Source organism: Globicephala melas, chromosome 11 (assembly GCF_963455315.2).
Source record: "Globicephala melas chromosome 11, mGloMel1.2, whole genome shotgun sequence".
Taxonomy (NCBI): Eukaryota; Metazoa; Chordata; class Mammalia; order Artiodactyla; family Delphinidae; genus Globicephala; species Globicephala melas.
Window position 1 is genome coordinate 37,098,512 of NC_083324.2, and position 18,858 is coordinate 37,117,369.

At 41.3% G+C, this 18,858-nt stretch overlaps 1 protein-coding gene across 11 annotated transcripts in view; it reads left to right on the plus strand.

The window, feature by feature from the left end:
- Positions 1-18,858, plus strand: part of DCAF1 (DDB1 and CUL4 associated factor 1) — a 93,239-nt gene that overhangs the window by 68,172 nt on the left and 6,209 nt on the right. For all 11 annotated transcript variants that reach the window (XM_060308884.1, XM_070046633.1, XM_070046635.1 and 8 more), the window contains 4 exons: positions 245-338; positions 864-968; positions 1,189-1,262; positions 1,777-1,878. In XM_060308884.1, coding sequence (XP_060164867.1) covers positions 245-338; positions 864-968; positions 1,189-1,262; positions 1,777-1,878 — 375 coding nt within the window. The remainder of the gene's footprint in view (positions 1-244; positions 339-863; positions 969-1,188; positions 1,263-1,776; positions 1,879-18,858) is intronic.

Below are 18,858 nucleotides of genomic sequence, written 5' to 3' on the forward strand. Positions count from 1 at the left end.
GCTACTGTTGGGAGAGAGGGAGCTCATGTAGTTTTTATGTATATGAGGATATTATAGGAGATTTTCAGGGTCATTATTCAGTAATATGCATTCTGAATGCTTTTGCTTTATCTTGATCTTGTTGACTTCTAAAGCATTAATACCTAGAAGGAGGGGAAAAGAAAGTGGTATTTCAGAATTTCCCTCATGAGGTTAAATAAGAAGTTTTGGGGAAAAGAGTTTTCCTTGACCTTTCCCCTCCTAGTGGGACCTTCGTACTTTCCATCTTTTACACACAGTTCCTGCTCTAGATCAGTGTCGAGTGGTGTTCAACCACACGGGGACAGTGATGTATGGAGGTAATAAACTTTTCACTTTTCATTATTCTCTTTCTCCCTCCTCTCCCCACTCACTTAATTTGATACTTCCTATTTAGAAATATCTGTCAAATGTGAATTGAAAAACATTTCAAAGTTGTAACATAAGAGATAAAATAATAGTACAAATGGTGACAAAATTTGTTGATGAGAATAATGTCGATTTAGAGTGGAGGGCCACTGGCTTTGAAGATAACAAGTAAATCTTGTATAGAAAGAAATTTCATGAGTAATTTACCATGCGTATCATTATGAACTTCAAGAAAAACCTTTTTTGTCTTGTGATTTTTGTACGCTTTCAGCTGTAACAGTTGTTGGAAGCTAGATGAGAGGTTGAGGATATTGTTTGGATGTGCAAGGAGGATGCTTTGAGAGGAATTTACTACAGGGAAACTCTCTGAAGTCTTGATTGTCCATTAATATTTTCTGCAGTTGTGAATAGGGGATGTTTCTGATTCTAATAGTATTTTGCTTCCCTTTCCTATTTCCCCTTTCTGTCCCAACTAGCTATGTTGCAGGCAGATGATGAAGATGACTTACTGGAAGAGAGGATGAAAAGCCCTTTTGGATCATCCTTCCGAACGTTTAATGCAACTGATTACAAACCTATAGGTAAGTGTGAAGGTCAGGTATTGATGATTTTGCCTTGTTTTGGTGATCCTTATTTAAGATCCTCCATTTTCTGAGAGAATTATAATTTTTCTGCTTTTGAAAAGCAGAGGAGTTAGGGAAATATTTATGAACAGTCACCTTGAATTCCTTTAACAGAAAGGCTGGTTTTAAGATCACGGTAGTAGTCTAGTCCTGAGTCTTGTCACATTCTGTTTTCCAGCGACCATTGATGTGAAACGGAACATTTTTGACCTATGTACAGACACCAAAGACTGCTATCTTGCTGTCATCGAGGTAAAGGGAGCAAGAAGAAATCCTACTGTTTTATTCTGATATTTAAGATCATTTTCAACTTATACTCCAGACATTTTTGTCTGTTATGTGTTCTAAAGATGATGCATTTCTGGTGATAGATTAGGGTAATCTACTCATCTGATGGGGAGATACACAGTATAAGAGAAGTAGGAAAATCCTGATATAGAGCATTGTGGAGCGTCCCATCTCCTATTATCCTGAACTCACACTGTCAGCCCTTTCTTAGAGGAGTCAGTCTCTCTCTAGAGCATCCTCGGAACAGTGTTGTTCCCAGGGATGGTGGTCTCTCCCTTGCTGTCCAGGCCTTCTCATCCTGTTTTTCTTTCCCTCTCTGTGTCCTAGACATAAACATTTTCAGAATCAGTTCAAGAATTTTGGGTATTGGAAGCTTTGATAGTTACAGGGTCAAGGTGTGTGAGTGCCAGTCATAGCTGAGGTGTGGATATGGGCCTTCTAAAAACTAACTTCTTGTGGACTGGGTGTTCTATTTCAGAACCAAGGCAGCATGGATTCTCTGAACATGGACACGGTGTGCAGGCTGTATGAAGTAGGCAGGCAGCGTCTGGCAGAGGATGAGGATGAAGAGGAGGACCAGGTTAGTGGTCTTTGAAATTTCTTTCTGCTGAATAATGCTTTATTAGAAATTATGCATTTCTGCTTTTAGTTACAGGGTTTTTCTTTTCTTTTCTTTTCTTTTTTTTAAAGATTTTTGCTATAGGGGTGTTTGCTACCTGTTAGCATATTCTGAAGGCCTGTCATGTGTCCTTGATCACTGAAACTGATCAGAAGAAAGCAGATTTTTATTATTACAAAACTTTAAGCAGTATCTGATAGTCCTGTGAGTTCCATTTATAGATTAATTTGCAGGTCAGCAATCTCTGATTTTGTTTTAGAGATTTCCTTGTACTCACCCTCAGAACCAGTGCCCTGTCTGGCTTCAGGATAAGCAGGCCGCCATTTTCTCAATGTCAGTACAAAACCAAAAAGTCACTCTGCTGAGCTGGATCATAGAAATGGCTTAACTTCTATAAAATTCCGGTTTGCATTTTCTCAGTTTTATGGCATAGTCTATTTTCAGAGTATAGAATGGAGCTTACAGGGAAAGAGAAGATATTGATGCTTTTGAGAAATTAAACATTTATAAAATGTGGGTAGATGGTATCATGTCTCAGAATCTTAGCTTTTCCTTTTTTTTTTTTTTGTGGTACGCGGGCCTCTCACTGTTGTGGCCTCTCCTGTTGCGGAGCACAGGCTCCGGACACGCAGGCTCAGCGGCCATGGCTAACGGGCCCAGCCGCTCCACGACATGTGGGATCTTCCCGGACCGGGGCACGAACCTGCGTCCCCTGCATCGGCAGGCGGACTCTCAACCACTGTGCCACCAGGGAAGCCCCAGCTTTTTCTTTTTTATAGGGGATTTTAATTTATGGTCACATTATGCTAGGTGCTTGTCTGTGTGGTGTGTCAGTTGATGTCAGTTATGAAGAGTTCTTAAACTTCTGAGTTTCAGCAGATCTTTCCTGTCTGCTAGGCTCACACCACATTCTTTTTCTAAGCATATACTCTCTTGGCCCAATTCTCTAGACAAATCTGAGAAATGTTTATTGCTGAGTAATATAAAGTTGAAAACAAATGACTAGGTTTTTACATTTTTGTTGTAGATAATAAAGCAGATAAAATATTTTTTTTCCAGATCTTGGATTCATTTCTGTTTTTTCTTCCACTATGGTGTTGCTTGGTCTTGGTGCTCTATATCCTCTTAAAGGGCACAGAAGTGCCCTGAGTGAGGGCAGGGGCCACCATAGGACAAGAGGAAGCACACTTTTCTTCTTTTTGCCCTGCCATTGCTCTCTCATCCTCACCTCTCCCCTATTCTTTGGTAAATCATGCTCAGTGGTTAGGGCTAATGGAATAGCTTTCTGTTAGCATTCTTCCCCAGCAGCTTGTACTTAAGACTTAAAATAATTTTTAAGAGCAAAATTTTTGAAAGTGATAATTTTAAAAGTATTTTTTTTGTGCAAGTCTAATACTATGGGCCAGTGACTCATGTTTTTTTCTGACAGGACTTAGTACTGACTAAGCAAGGGTGATTTGTTTTGCCAGTTTGAGATTTAGGTATGTGTTCCACTATCGGGCTTTATAGGTTATGAACCTCTACTTTCTCCTCTAAATTGAATCCTTGAGTAAACCCTGTCACCTGGAATCAACAAGCTAAAACAGACTCACCTTACAGTCCTCTGTGTATACTCTCTTGATCGCCACTGTCTCTGGTAGAATGTTCTAACTGGCTAAGTATGCATTTTATTAGAGCTCAGAGATAATTCATAATCCCAGGAAATGGGTTTCTGAGCAGAGTGAGGAGAGGAGACTTGTATGTATTTGGGGTTAGTGGTCACTGTGGGATCAGAGCAGAGCCTTCAGCAGGGCTTACTTCTTGACCCAGAGGCATCCTGTGCCAGTGCTTCCCTCGTGGGATGCCCTCTTAGGGGGCAGTTTCCCAGCTCTGTCTTCCCTCTCTCCTCACACACAGATGAAGATAGTCATGATCCTTGTTGGATACCATGGGGATATTATTTTATAAAGCACTTTACTGAAAATGACATCCTCAGTACAATAGTTTTTGTTTTTTCTTGGATAGACTTTATTTTTTAGAGCAGGTTTAGGTTCACAGCAAAATTGAGCAGAAGGTACAGAGATTTCCCATAAATGCACTGTCCCTGTATGCATAGCCTCCCGCATTATCAACATCCCACAGCACAGTGGTACATTTGTTACAAATGATGAACCTACATTGACACATCATTATTGCTCAGAGTCCATAGTTTACATTAAGGTTCATTCTTGGTGTTACACATTCTGTGGTTTGGACAAACATGAAGTGTATCCACCATTGTAGTATTGTACATAGTAGTTTCACTGCGCTAAAAATCCTCTGTGCTCCACAGATTCATTCCTCCCTCCCCTCAGCCCCTGACAACCACTGATCTTTTTACTGTCTCTATAGTTTTGCCTTTTCCAGAGTGTCATATAATTGGAATCATACAGAATGTAGCCTTTTCAGATGGGCTTCTTTCATTGAGTAATATATATTTAAGTTTGTTCCATATCTTCTCATGACTTGGTAGCTCATTTCATTTTAATGCTGAATACTATTCCATTGTTTGGGTGTACCACAGTTTATTTATTCATTTACCTACTGAAGGACATCTTCATCGCAGTGTTGAATAGTTTTGGCAATTATATTCTGGAGTAATTTGAATAAAGTTTTGGCAATTCAGAATAAAGCTCCTGTATCAATTCAAAAAAATACCTCAAAAAAAAAAAATCAACATATTGTGTACCGTGTGCAGGTTTTTGCGTGGACGTCAGTTTTCAACTCCTTTGTGTAAATACCAAGAAGTGTTATTGTTGGATCATATAGTAAAAGTATGTTTAGTTTTATAAGAAACTGCAAAACTGTCTACCAGAGTGGCTGTACCATTTTGCATTTGTCATCAATGAATGAAAGTTCCTGTCGCTCTATGTACTCACCTGCATTAGGTGCTGTTGGTGTTTTGCAAATTTTGGTCATTTTAATAGATATGTAGTGGTCTCACTATTTAATTAAAAAATTAATAGACATTTATTCCTTTAGTTGAACAATCAAAATGTGTGGTTTAAGATTTTTTTGAGTGGAAAGGAATTTAGGTCTTGCAGTTTTGCTTTGGATTTTTGAAGTATAGTTGATTTAAAATGTTGTGTTAGTTTCAGGTGGACAGTAAAGTGATTCATTGATATTTAGTGATATATATTTTATATATATATTCTTTTTCAGATTCTTTTCTATTATAGGTTATTACAAGATATTGAATATAATTCCCTTTGCTTATACAGTAGTTCCTTATTGTTTATCTGTTTTCTATATAGTAGTGTATATCTATTAATCCCAAACTCCTAATTTATCCTCCACCCTTTCCCCTTTGGTAACCATAAGTTTGTTTTCTATGTCTGTGAGTCTGTTTCTGTTTTGTAAATAAGTTCATTTTTATCCTTTTTTTAGATTCCACATGTAAGTGATATGATAGGTCATGATATTTGTCTTTTTCTGACTTACTTCACTTAGTATGATAATCTCTAGGTCCATCTGTGTTGCTGCAAATGGGATTTTGTTCTTTTTTATGGCTCAGTAATATTCCATTGTAAATGTGTACCACATCTTCTTTATCCATTCATCTTTTGATGGCCATACTTAGGTTGCTTCCATGTCTTGGCTGTTGTAAATAGTGTTGCTATGAATGAATATCGGGGCACATGTATCTTTTTGAATTAGAATTTTCATCTTTTCTGAATATGCCCAGGAGTGGGATTGTTGGATCACACGGTGACTCTGTTTTTAGGGTGTTTTTCTTCTTTTTTAAGATTCATTTTTTTTTTTTTGGCGGTACGCAGGCCTCTCACTGTTGTGGCCTCTCCCGTTGCGGAGCACAGGCTCCGGACATGCAGGCTCAGTGGCCATGGCTCATGGGCCCAGCCGCTCCGCGGCATATGGGATCTTCGCGGACCAGGGCATGAACCCGTGTCCCCTGCATCGGCAGGCGGACTCAACCACTGCGCCACCAGGGAAGCCCAAGATTTATTTTTTATTTATGTATTTAATTTATTTTTGGCTGCATCGGGTCTTCGTTGAGGCATACAGGATCTTTTGTTGTGGTGCGTGGACTTCTCTCTAGTTGGTGTGTGGGTTTTCTCTAGTTGTGGTGTGCAGGCTACAGGGTGCATGGGCTCTGTAGTTGTGGCACACGGGCTCTAGAGCGTGTGGGCTCTGTAGTTTGCAGCATGTGGGCTCTCTCGTTGAGGTGCACGAGCTCAGTAGTTGTGGCATGCAGGCTTAGTTGCCTCGCAGCATGTGGGATCCTAGTTCTCCAACTAGGGATCAAACCTGCGTCCCCTGCATTGTAAGGCGGATTCTTTACCACTGGACCACCAGGGAAGTCCCTGTTTTTAGTTTTTTAAGGAACCTTCATACTCTTCTCCATAGTGGCTGCACCAACAGTGCAGGAGGGTTCCCTTTTCTCTACATCCTCGCCAGCATTTATTCTTTGTAGACTTTTTGATGATGGCCATTCTGACCGGTGTGAGGTGATACCTCATTGTAGTTTTGATTTTCATTTCTCTAATAATTAGTGATGTTGAGCATCATTTCATGTGCCTGTTGGCCATCTGTATGTCTTTGCAGAGATGTCTGTTTAGGTCTTCTGCCCATTTTTTGATTGGGTTGTTTGTTTTTTTGATATTGAGTTGTATGTATATTTTGGAAATGAAGCCCTTGTTTGTTGCATCATTTGCAAATATTTTCTCCTAGTCTGTAGCTTGTCTTTTCATTTTGTTTCCCATATAATGCCTTTTTTTCTTTTTTAAAAGAACTAACATTTAGTGTTTATTTATTATTTTTGGGTGCGTTGGGTCTTCGTTGCTGCGCGCAGGCTTTCTCTAGTTGCGGCGAGTGGGGACTACCCTTCGTTGTGGTGCGCAGGCTTCTCACTGCAGTGGCTTCCCTTGTGGAGCATGGGCTCTAGGTGTGAGGGCTTCAGTAGTTGTGGCACGTGGGCTCAGTAGTTGTGGCTCACGGGCTCTAGAGCGCAGGCTCAGTAGTTGTGGCGCACGGGCTTAGTTGCTCCACAGCATGTGGGATCTTCCTGGACCAGGGCTTAAACCTGTATCCCCCGCGTTGGCAGGTGGATTCTTAACCACTGCGCCACCAGGGAGGCCCTAATGCCTTTCTTTATCTCTAGTAACTTTCCTTGGTGTGAGGTGCTTTGTCTGAAATTAATATAGCTACCCTGGCTTTCTTTCTTTCTCTTTCTCTCTTTTTTGTTTTGTTTTTCGGTGGCACCACATGCCTAGTGGGATCTTAGTTCCCCGACCAGGGATCGAACCCGGCGCCTCAGCAGTAAAACTGTGAAGTCCTAACTACTGGACCACTAGGAAGGTCCCTACCCTGGCTTGCTTTTGATTCATGTTAGCATGGTATAGATTTCTCTGTCCAGTTAGTTTTTTTTTTTAAGATTTTTTTTTGATGTGGACCATTTTTAAATTCTTTATTGAATTTGTTAGAATATCTCCTGTTTTATGTTTTGGTTTTTTGGCCGTGAGGCATGTGGGATTTTAGCATCCCGACCAGGGATCGAACCCACACACCCTACATTGGAATGTTAAGTCTTAACCACTGGACTGCCAGGGAAGTCCCATGGCCATTTAGTTTTAATCTATATATAAAGTGGGTTTCTTATAGACAACATGTAGTTGAGTCTTATTTATTGATCCACTCTGATTATGTCTCTCTTTTAATTGATGCATTTGGAACATTGACATTCAAAGTAATTATTGATATAGTAGGATTAACATCTACCATATTTGTTACTTTTTCTATTTGTTCTTTGCTCCTGTTTTTGTCTTCCATTCTTCTTCTGCGTTTTGTGTTTTTTTGTTTGTTTGTTTGGACACGCTGTGCAGCTCACGGGATCTTAGTTCCCCAACCGGGTATTGAACCCTGGCTCAGGGCACTGAAAGCACAGAGTACTAACCACTGGACTGCCAGGGAATTCCTTTTTGTGGTTTTAATTGAGTATTTTATAGGATTCCCCTCTCTTCTTTGTTAGCATATTAGTTATACCTTTTTTTTAAACTTTCTTTAGTGGTTACCCTAGAGGTTGCAGTGTACATTTACAAGTAATCCAAGTCCACTTTCAAATAGCACTGTATCTCTTCATGAATAGTGCAAGTAACATAACAAAATCTGTAGTCCTAATTCTTTCCTCCTATCCCTTGTTTCATTGCTGTCATTCATTTTACTTATATAAAAGCAAACATAATTGAATACATTGTTGGTAGTATTATTTTAAACTACTATTATTTTGAACAAAGATCAGTTAAGAATAAGAAAAATAAAATGTTTATTCTACCTTCACTTATTCCTTCTCCAGTGCTCTTCCTTAATATATTCAAAGTTTCTAACTTTTTTCCTTCTCTCTGAAGAATTTCTTTTAACATTTCTATCTATCTATATTTATTTATTTATGGCTGTGTTGGGTCTTCTTTGCTGCACGCGGGCTTTCTCTAGTTGTGGCAAGTGGGGGCTACTTTTAATTGTGGTGTGCGGGCTTCTCGTTGTGGCTTCTCGTTGCAGAGCACGGGCTCTAAGCACGTGGGTTTCAGTAGTTGTGGCACATAGGCTCAGTAGTTGTGGTGCATGGGCTTAGTTGCTCTGTGGCATGCGGGATCTTCCCAGACCAGGGCTCGAACCCATGTCCCCTGCATTGGCAGGTGGATTCTTAACCACTGAGCCACCAGGGAAGCCCTCTTTTAACATTTCTTGCAAAACAGGTTTACTGGCAACAAATTCTCTCAGTTTTTGTTTGTCTGAAAAAGTATTTTTCCTTCACTTTTTAAAAATTTATTTAGGCTGTGCTAGGTCTTAGTTGTGGCATGTGGGATCTTCTCTGCGGCGTGCAGACTTCTTCTTAGTTGTGGCACACAGACTTCTTAGTTGAGGCATGCGGACTCTTAGTTGCAACATGCGGGATCTAGTTCCCCGACCAGGGATCAAACCCGGGCCCCCTGCATTGGGAGCGCAGAGTCTTACCCACTGGACCACCAGGGAAGTTGCTCTCCTTCACTTTTGAAGGATACTTTCACATGGTATGGAATTATAGGTTGGTGGTTTTGGTCTCTCAACAATTTTTTTTTTTGATAGAGGTTTTTTTAAAAAAAATTTATTTATTTTTGGCTCTGTTGGGTCTTCGTTTCTGTGCGAGGGCTTTCTCTAGTTGTGGCAAGCGGTGGCCACTCTTCATCGCGGTGCGCGGGCCTCTCACTATCACGGCCTCTCTTGTTGCGGAGCACAGGCTCCAGACGTGCAGGCTCAGCAGTTGTGGCTCATGGGCCTAGTTGCTCCGCGGCATGTGGGATCTTCCCAGACCAGTGTTCGAACCCCTGTCCCCTGCATTAGCAGGCAGATTCTCAACCACTGCGCCACCAGGGAAGCCCTCTCAACATTTTTAATACTCCATTCCACTTTCTTCTTGCTTTCCTGGTTTTGGAGGACACATTGGGTGTAATTTTTTTCTTTGTTCCTCTATAGGTAAGATGTTTTTCCCCTCTGGTTTCTTTCAGGATTTATTCTTTATCTTTGATTTTCTGTAGTTTAAAAAATGATGTCACTAGGTGTGGGGTCTTTTTGGGCATTTATCCTGCTCAGTTTTCTCAGAGCTTCCTGGATCTGTGGTTTGGTATCTGACATTAATTTGGGGGACATTTTCAGTCATTATTGTTTCAAGTATCTCTTCTGTTCTTTTTTTTTCTTCTGCTTCTAGAATTTCCACTACATGTATGTTATGCCTTTTGTAGTTATCCCACAGTTGTTATTGGATATTCTGTTCTGTGTCTTTCAGTCTTTGTTCTCTTTGCTTTTTAGTTTTGGTGGTGTCTATTGAGATATCCTCATGCTCAGAGATTCTTTCCTTAGCAGTGTCCATCCACTAAGAAATCCCATCAAAAGCATTCTTCATTTCTGTCACAGTATTTTTGATTGCTAGCATTTCTTTTTGGTTCTTAGAACTTCCATCTCTCTGCTTCTGTTGTCCATCTATTCTTGCATGCTGTCTACTTAATCCATTAGAGAGCCCTTAGCATCTTTTTTTTTTTTTTTTGCGGTACGCGGGCCTTTCCCGTTGCGGAACACAGGCTCCGGACGCACAGGCTCAGCGGCCGTGGCTCATGGGCCCAGCCACTCCGCGGCATGTGGGATCTTCCCGGACTGGGGCACGAACCCGTGTCCCCTGCATCGGCAGGCGGACTCTCAACCACTGCGCCACCAGGGAAGCCCTGCCCTTAGCATCTTAATCATAGATGTTTTAAATTCCTGGTCTGTTAATCCTTCCCATATCTGAGTCTGGTTCTGATGCTTACATTGTCTTTTCAGACTGTGTTTTTCTTTTCCTTTTAGTATGTCTTGTAATTTTTCCTCCCCTCCCTTCCCCTTGCCTTGCCTCCCCTCTCCTCCCTTCCTTTCTTTTTGGCTGCCTTGGGTCTTCGTTGCTGTGCATGGGCTTTCTCTAGTTGCGGTGAACGGGGGCTACTCTTCATTGCAGTGTGTGGGCTTCTCACTGTGGTAGCTTCTCTTGTTGCGGAGCACGGGCTCTAGGTGCGTGGGCTCTAGTAGTTGTGGCTCACGGGCTCTAGAGTGCAGGCTCAGTAACTGTGGCACACAGGCTTAGTTGCTCTGTGACATATGGGATCCTCCCAGACCAGTGATGAATCCATGCCCCCTGCATTGGCAGGTGGATTCTTAACCACTGTGCCACCAGGGAAGTCCCTTGTAATTTTTCTTGATAGCCGGACATTATGTGCTGGATAAAAGGAACTGTTGTAGGCCTTAGAATGTGGTGGTAAGATGTGGAGGAAGGGGAAGCATTTTTTAGTCTTATAACTAGGTCTTAGTCTTTTAATGAGTCTGTACCTCTGTACTGTGAACTTCACACATCTTCTCATTTTTTTCCACCTCCTTTTGATGGTATAGATGGCTAGAGTGGGCTGGAATTGGGTATTTCCCTTCCTTCAGCAGTTCAAGCTCTGGTTAAGTAGTTTCTCCTTAGGGTAGCCCTTGTTAAGAACAGAATGCTGTGATGTATTTCAAAATGTTACCTTTTCCCTTCCCCCTGCCAGAAGCACTAGGGGATTTTTCTCCAATATTCACCACCAGAACCAGGTCAAGTTCCAGAGGTAAAACTCACAAATGTGTGGGGGCCCTGATGACTGGCCTCAGAAGTTTTTATCTCTCAGACTTTGCTCAGAATTGTCTCCAGCCACTGGTCAGTTACAGTTCAGGTTTTCCTCCTTGGTACTGGTTCCTGTAGAGGTTTGTGTTTCTGGGTTTATGCTCTGGCAAGTTGCAATTCTCTGTATTTCTCCAATTTTGGGGCAGTGGTTTGCCCTGTCACCCCACTTCTCTGTCGAATCTAAGAAGAGTTACTGATCTTTTTAGTTTGTTCAGCTTTTTACTTGTTAAGGTGGAGTGGCAACTTCTAGCTTCTTATGTGCCTAGAAACCAGAAGCAGTACCATAGGTTTTTAAATACCGTATTTATTATAAAGGACGGTTAGGTTCCAGAGTTTAAACCACTTCACCAGATACAGCTAGGAAATCCCTATTATAGAAGGGATTTCCTTTAATGCTTCCCGGCTGCTTGGCCCATAGAGTCCTCAGTGATTTCCTTGGTTTCATGGGTGAGAGGATCCCACAGTATTTAAACCTCATATGAGTTGTGAGATCTGGGTAAAAGGAAGAGGTCTTCAGATGGATACTTGAGATCTTTGATTTATTTGTGACATGGATCTTCATGTTTTCTTGAATGCAGCAGTGTTTAACTCCTATGTGTTGCTAGTATTTCTTCATACCAGAGCTTGCAAGTGGTATTAGATCCTCCAAACATCATGTAGTTGCTTTGAGTCAGTTTCTTAATAGTGTCTGGTCTTTTATTCTTGTGGCCTTTGGCTTCCTTAGACACCACCTTCCCTTAATGCATACTCTTTTCCACTTTAGCTGTCGTGAATCAAGATGTAGTTTATCCTTGAGTAGGTATAGAAGGTGATGTTGTCAAGCTGTTTGTTGGTATATTATAGTGGTACAGGTGGCTGCAGACTGTCTCATCCTCCATGGGTTCATTCATCACTACCCCTCTCATTATAGATCACTACAAGATATCAGTTTTGTCTCAAGCTTCTTGGATGTTACTTGTTGAACTGTAAATCTGAAGCAGAAACTGGGTTTATTTAAAGTTATTTATCAACACCATTATTCCTACTCTCCCACATGCTTGCAGTTTACAAAGCAGTGGGCAACAGTCTTCTCTGGGAGCTGTCACATGGGTCCATGTGATACCTGGTGTCTGTCTTTGAGGAGGTCAAGAAAAGAGAAGCTAGATATTTTGGATGCTGGGGGGCTATTATTGGGTTTGGCCTCATTCTTCTTGCAGATTTGGAGTGATGGGTGAGAAGTGAATCTTGGGTGGCTGGCTGTGGAAGCAAGAGACCACCATAAAGGAACACCCTAAGTGTTCTTCTCTTCTCATTCCACCCTCTACAGGGAGGCTTGGGTCAGAGAAGAGACTGGTTCATTCTTCTGTGGTTCTATTTAACTTTCATTTTGAGAGGTTAAGGGAGAAAGATACTAGAGAGAGGTAGGGTGGTGTTTAGGACTTCTGACTCTGGTTCAGGAAGGAAAAATAGAGGCATGGACGGCCAAGGCCAAGAGGGACAGACTCAAGAGGGCCCTAATGAGTGGCCCTAGGGCTCAGTCTGTGGAAGGGCCTGAAAGGTTTCTAGTTGGAAGAGGAGTAGGTGTCTGTGTAGGTGTGCACTGTGAGTGACTTAGCACTGTTTCTGGATTTCTTAGGGTCAAGGCACATTGCATGGCACATACTGATACCACTGTCCTTAGGGATCAGCTGGTGCATTTCATGTTCGAAGGACATCTGTTAGAGAAGTTTTTTCCCCCTAAGCCCTTGACATTTTGGTTTTTGATTCAGATATGTTTCAGTGTGATAATACTGTATCTATTTAAGCAGGCTTCCTTTGTAACCTTAATTCTGTTGATTCACATGTCCTCTTAGTATCTTGCAGTGGTGTTTTCCTGTATTTACTATCTTCATCAGATTTCTCCTCATCACCTCTTCCCTGTATCAGCTTGATTTTTTTTTTAACTTACTTTCCTTTGTTTGCTTCACCTGATTTTAAAACTGGAGACTTCATTTTCATTTGAGTCATTTGCTAGTCAGAGTTTTGTCCTAGTCCAGATATCTGCTGTCAGGTCTTCTCAGATGTTCCAGGTATGACTTGCATGGCTCAGGGATGCAGGCACCTGTGACCAACACCTTTGAATTTGCCTTTTCACCTTAGCAAAATAAACTCAGAATCCTGAATGGTCAGCTGCCATCTGATAAGATGGTCTAGCATAAAGTGCCTATATAAATGGTTTTTATTGATTGAAAAAGCTTTATTGAGATATAATTTACATACATAAAAACGGTTGTCTTTTGCCCTTCTGTTTAAATAAGCTTGGAGATTAACAAGAAGGGATGAACTGTACCACTGTATTGTTGAATGAAAACATAATACAATGTATTTGACAGCTATAATATTTGATTCCTGCCAGCCTTCAGGCATTTGGTGAAAGCAGAGATAAAGCTAGGCACTTATCAAAACTCATTATCCATTGGAATTTTGGTATATGTGTTGTTTTTAAAAATCAATTCAGTCAACTTTGATGTTAACTTTTAGGAAAATTATAAAACGAAAGATTAGTAATTGATCATTATTCTTAGATTTTGAAAAGCCAATATATTTCAACTAATTATAGTTAATCTTAAGTTTCTTTTAAAACCAAAAGCAAAACAAGGGAATAATCTTTCTTTTCTCCACTCCACTTTGGAATCTGGCACACACTGTGTGCTGTGCTTCCTGTGTGTTCTCCACTGCCTAGAAGCGGATGGTAAGAGTCTTTACTGATTACACACCTGCTGTAAGCTTGGTCAGTGATTCCTGAAAAGCCTTTTTTTCCCAACTAAGAAATTTAAAATATATGTGAATTAGATTCTGCTGATGAGGAGAGAAAAGCACAAGTGTTTATGACCCTGAAATGAATCTATAGCTTTTAAGGATAGTTAACAACAGGAACAAGTGTCAGGAGGAGAAGCAAGAGTTTAAATTTTGCAAATATGACGTTGAAATGTCAAGGCAGTAGGCTCAGGTTTTAATTGCATTTTAAAAAAAGCTATACTAGTTTTTTTTTTCTTTTTTTTTTGCGGTACGCGGGCCTCTCACTGTTGTGGCCTCTCCCGTTGCGGAGCACAGGCTCAGGACGCACAGGCTTAGCGGCCATGGCTCACAGGCCCAGCCGCTCCGCGGCATGTGGGATCTTCCCAGACCGGGGCACAAACCCGTGTCCCCTGCATCAGCAGGTGGACTCTCAACCACTGTGCCACCAGGGAAGCCCTATACTAGTTTTTAGATTAACTGTTTTTAAAGTATGATGAGAGGTTTGGTGTTTTTCTAAGAGATTGGTTATATTTTTGAAGGCAGTGTAAGCTAAAAGCTGTTTCTCTTGAAAAATAGACATGTATTCAAGAAGAATTTTGAATGGTCTAGAAACAAATGGTGCACTAGTTAAAAGAAAATCAAATTAAGTCCTAGAGAGCAAGACAGTTTGATAGGAGGGAAGGTCAGTGGTAATAACTATTCAGGAATACCTTGGAGATATTGTGGGTTCAGTTCCATACTACTGCATTAAAGCGAATATTGCAATATAGCAAGTCACATGAATTTTTTTGGTTTCCCAGTGCATATAAAAGTTATGTTTACACTGTACTGTAGTTTATTAGGTGTACATACCTTAATTAAAATATACTTTATAGCCAAAAATGCTAACCATCATCTGAGCCTTCAGGGAGTTGTAATAATAACATCAAAGATCACTGATCACAGATCACCATAACAAATATAATAATAATGAAAAAGTTTGAAATTCTGAGAATTACAAAATGTGACATGAGACATGAAGTGAGCAAATGCTGTTGGAAAAATAGTGCTGATAGATTTGCTCGATGCAGGGTTGCTTCAAACCTTCAATTTGTAAAACAAAAACAAAAACAAAAAACCCCGCAGTATCTGCAAAGTGTAATTGCAGTAAAACAAGGGGTGCCTGTATTCACTTTTTTGGTTCTGTCATTGGGAGTCTTTGGATAGGGTACATTATTACAGGAGAGTAGAATTTTAGAACCAGAGGTCATCTTGTACAGTGGTTCTTCATTACGGTGCACTCCACAATTCCTGGGGCACCTTTCCAAAATCCTCCTGTTGGAGCTTAATTTGTAAAGATTGGTTCTGTCAGCCTGGACCCTGGGTGGGGTTTAGGCATGTGTATTTTGGAGAACTTTCCCAGTGCTCCAAAATACACATTCTGATGGCCATACCTGAGTAGGAACCAGTGATGTAATTAAATCCTCTCATTTAACAAGAAATTAAGATTTAGAGAAGTTGGCATTAAATGGTTGTTTAGTAATCATTGCTTCTGTTGTAATTCTGTAATGTGGGCAGCATTATGGAGTGCCTGGGTTTTTTGATCTGGGAAGGGATAAGACCATAGACAGTTGGAGAGACTGGAGGTAGACAGGAGGAGGGAGAATGCAGTAGGTGAGTGGAATGAGAGGGGAGTGCTGGGCACCCCAGGTCTGTGAGTGACATTAACTAACTGGGTGTGAAGCCGTGAAAGTGGGAGAAGTGAAAGATGTTTGAGGTTTCATCTGGTAACTGGGAGAAGTGTGGGAAAGGTGCTAGGTTTAGGGGGTGCTTTGAGTTCAGTTTTAGAAGTTTCTGTGGTACAGATGGGTAGAGTTATCTAATGTGAGTTCAGGATTTATGAATGAGAGGAAATGTAAAGGCAGAAATAAATTTTAAGTTGTAGGAATCTTTATGCCTAGGAGATCTGGAAGGGATCAGGTAAAGATCAGCAGCCCAGTGTGGGAGCCAGGATTGGTTAGTGTCAGTCATTGTAGAGAAGCCCCATGGTTAGCCATTCAGGCCTTCATATTCCTTTAGGAAGCTTCCAGTTATTAGGAGCAACAGACTATCTGACCACTTAGTATATGCCAGGCACTTTCCAAAGAGATTATATACATACATGTATACACATTTTTCCCCCCATTAAATCCTATCAACAACCCTATGAGGCTAAGTAAACATAGTGTCAGCAGAGTTTGGATCCTGTAAGGCAGCCTGGTTCCAGAGCACATACCATTACCTGCTACACTGTGGAGTGCTGTGGGCAGAAGCCGGACCGTCAAGTGTTAGAGGAATAGAAGACAGAGTGAGTGGATGAATGAGCAAGTGGTGGCTGAGGACTTGGAGGCCAGGAGTAGGGTCAGGTTACCCAAAAGTCTATAGATGGAAGGAGTTTAAAGCCTGTGTAGATTGAGAAGTTGTTAGGTTTGGGGAAGCTGACTTTCTTCAGAGAAGGTAAGAAAGCTAGTGGAGCCAAGTGTGAGGGTGGTTGTGAGTGAGTGAGCATGAGGAAGGTGCAGCATGGTAATAAGGACCGGGGGTGGACTGAGGTCCAGAGCGGAAGTGGAAGGCTTTCTTCTTCCTCAGACTATGGTTGAAGTCAGGTTTAGATGTGGTGAGGGACCAGAGGGCAGCTGAGGGAGCTTATGCCAGTTGACCTGTTCTCTGTACAGGAGAGGAGTGGGTTGATTTATCTGCAGGGGTTTGGGCCTTTGGCTAACCATGAAATTGACTTAAGATGGAACCAAGAAGGGAAGAATTTTAGAATTTTTTCTGTAGGAGAATTTATTAGTTTAAAACAGCGTGGCCCTGAATTCCTGTTTCTAAGCTCTAAAAGAGAGGTCTTAGAGAATTTTTAAAAAATCAATATTCCTGGATCCAAAACATCTAAATGTTGCTGGACTTGAATCGGGATTCTAGCAAGATTTGCTTTTTTCATTAAGTAATAATTTTTGGTTTTTTGGACCACTTTTTTGACCACTCATTAGTGGAAGCTTTATTCTCTAGATATGAAGGAGAGGGCCTCATGTTACTAACCAGGTACTTAAACCTGCAAGAATGCTCTTAAAATTGCTTCCTAGACTCTTTTGGGTTCAACCACAGAATTAGATTCTACCACAGCACTTTGGATAGATCTTGTGAGCCTCTGTTCTGTTTCATGCTCCACGTTTCAGATTTAAAATTTAGAAAGTGAGTTTATGGCCATATCCATGTGTAACAAAATACATGTTAAACCACTGGTCATTAAATCCAGAGGATAAATGATGAAGTGATGTGTTTGAGATTCAGGTAGGTCTCCCCTTCCTATTCATTTCCCTTCTCCTGTTGTCACATATGTCATCATGGCCTTCTAGGATGAATAAATATAAATTATTTCTTCTGCTACAAGATTAAGTAAAAGTAGGCTTCTGGAAGAATTTGGAATGGTACCTGTAGTTCAAACCTTAGACCCTGGTTGACCTGTTTTCTAGGATTGCTCTTGACTTTGGAGCTTTTTCTTAGTTCTCCTGGATCAGCTAAGTTTTGATGTTTTTAGAAATGAAGAACAATCTTCCTTAAATTTGCTGATACTCTTTTTTATTTTATTTTATTTTTTTGCGGTACGTGGGCCTCTCACTGTTGTGACCTCTCCTGTTGCGGAGCACAGGCTCCCGACGCGCAGGCTCAGCGGCCATGGCTCACGGGCCCAGCCGCTCCGTGGCATGTAGGATCTTCCCAGACTGGGGCACAAACCCCTGTCCCCTGCATCGGCAGGCGGACTCTCAACCACTGCGCCACCAGGGAAGCCCTGGATACTCTTTTTAATGTGCTTCTTTTTAACTGAAGGAACTTTATTAATTAGAACTAATTTTGGTCAGATCCCTGAAAACGTGTGGAAAAAAGAGGCAAAAGTTGTAATCTGGTAAATACTTTGAATTATTTCCCTGAATTTTGACTCCTCTCTCTTTTCCCTTGTTATTTGTATGAGCTGATGTATTTGTAGGGCCAGAAGCTTGTCTGTGCGTCAGTTTATTGTTACTGCCTTCAGGCATTCTCAGTTCCTTTCCAGTGGGCAGATGCTTAGTAGCTGTCCACATGGAGGTCATGTGTGGCCAGGCTGTGGAACAGTGGTCTCAGGTTATCATGGCGGTACGTTCACACACACGCGCACATATAAACTCTGGTGTGGACACATACTTTTACAGGCATTAGGAATACTGGGTATTTAAAGGGGCCAGTTATTCCCACGTAGCTGCCAGAAATTGTTGGAAAGTCTAAATCAGTGGGTCAAACAGCAAATCAAAAAGCCTCTAAATGGTGGTTCCAAAATTATCAAAAGTTCATAAAGCAGAGCTACCCTGATGAATATGAGCCTAGTTTACTTTACAGCTGATGAACACTAGTGGCTGGATAAGCAGTGTTTGGTTTTTAAGTGATTGGCACGCGGCAGCACTTTTTTTTTTGGCTGTGTTGGGTCTTTGTTGCTGCGCCAAGGCTTTTGCTAGTTGTGGTGAGCGCGGGCTTCTCATTGTGGTGGCTTCTGTTGTTGCGGAGCATGGGCTCTAGGCACACAGGCTTCAGTAGTTGTGGTGCACGAGTTGCTCCGTGGCATGTGGGATCTTCTCGGACCAGGGATCGAACTTGTGTCCCCTGCATTGGCAGGCAGATTCTTAACCACTGTTCCACTGGGGATATCCCCCCCCCCTTTTTTTTTTAAAGCACTTCCAAAATGTTTTTAAAGATTTTTTCTGCTAATGTAGGGCTTGTTTTGTCTTGACTTTTATTAGGCTGGTGTGTTAAATGAATTTTATATTTTATTATTGCAGGAATTAGAATCCTTTTGCTACTGGCAGTGCTGACAGTTGATGTTTGAGCAGAAGGATTAGTGACTGAATGTTGGTCACTTTAACTTGGCAACACCTGTCGTTCTTAGGAAAGCAAAGAGATGTCGTCGTGTCCTCTCTTGCTTGAAGGGAAACAGTTTGGAGGGAACAGAAGGCTGG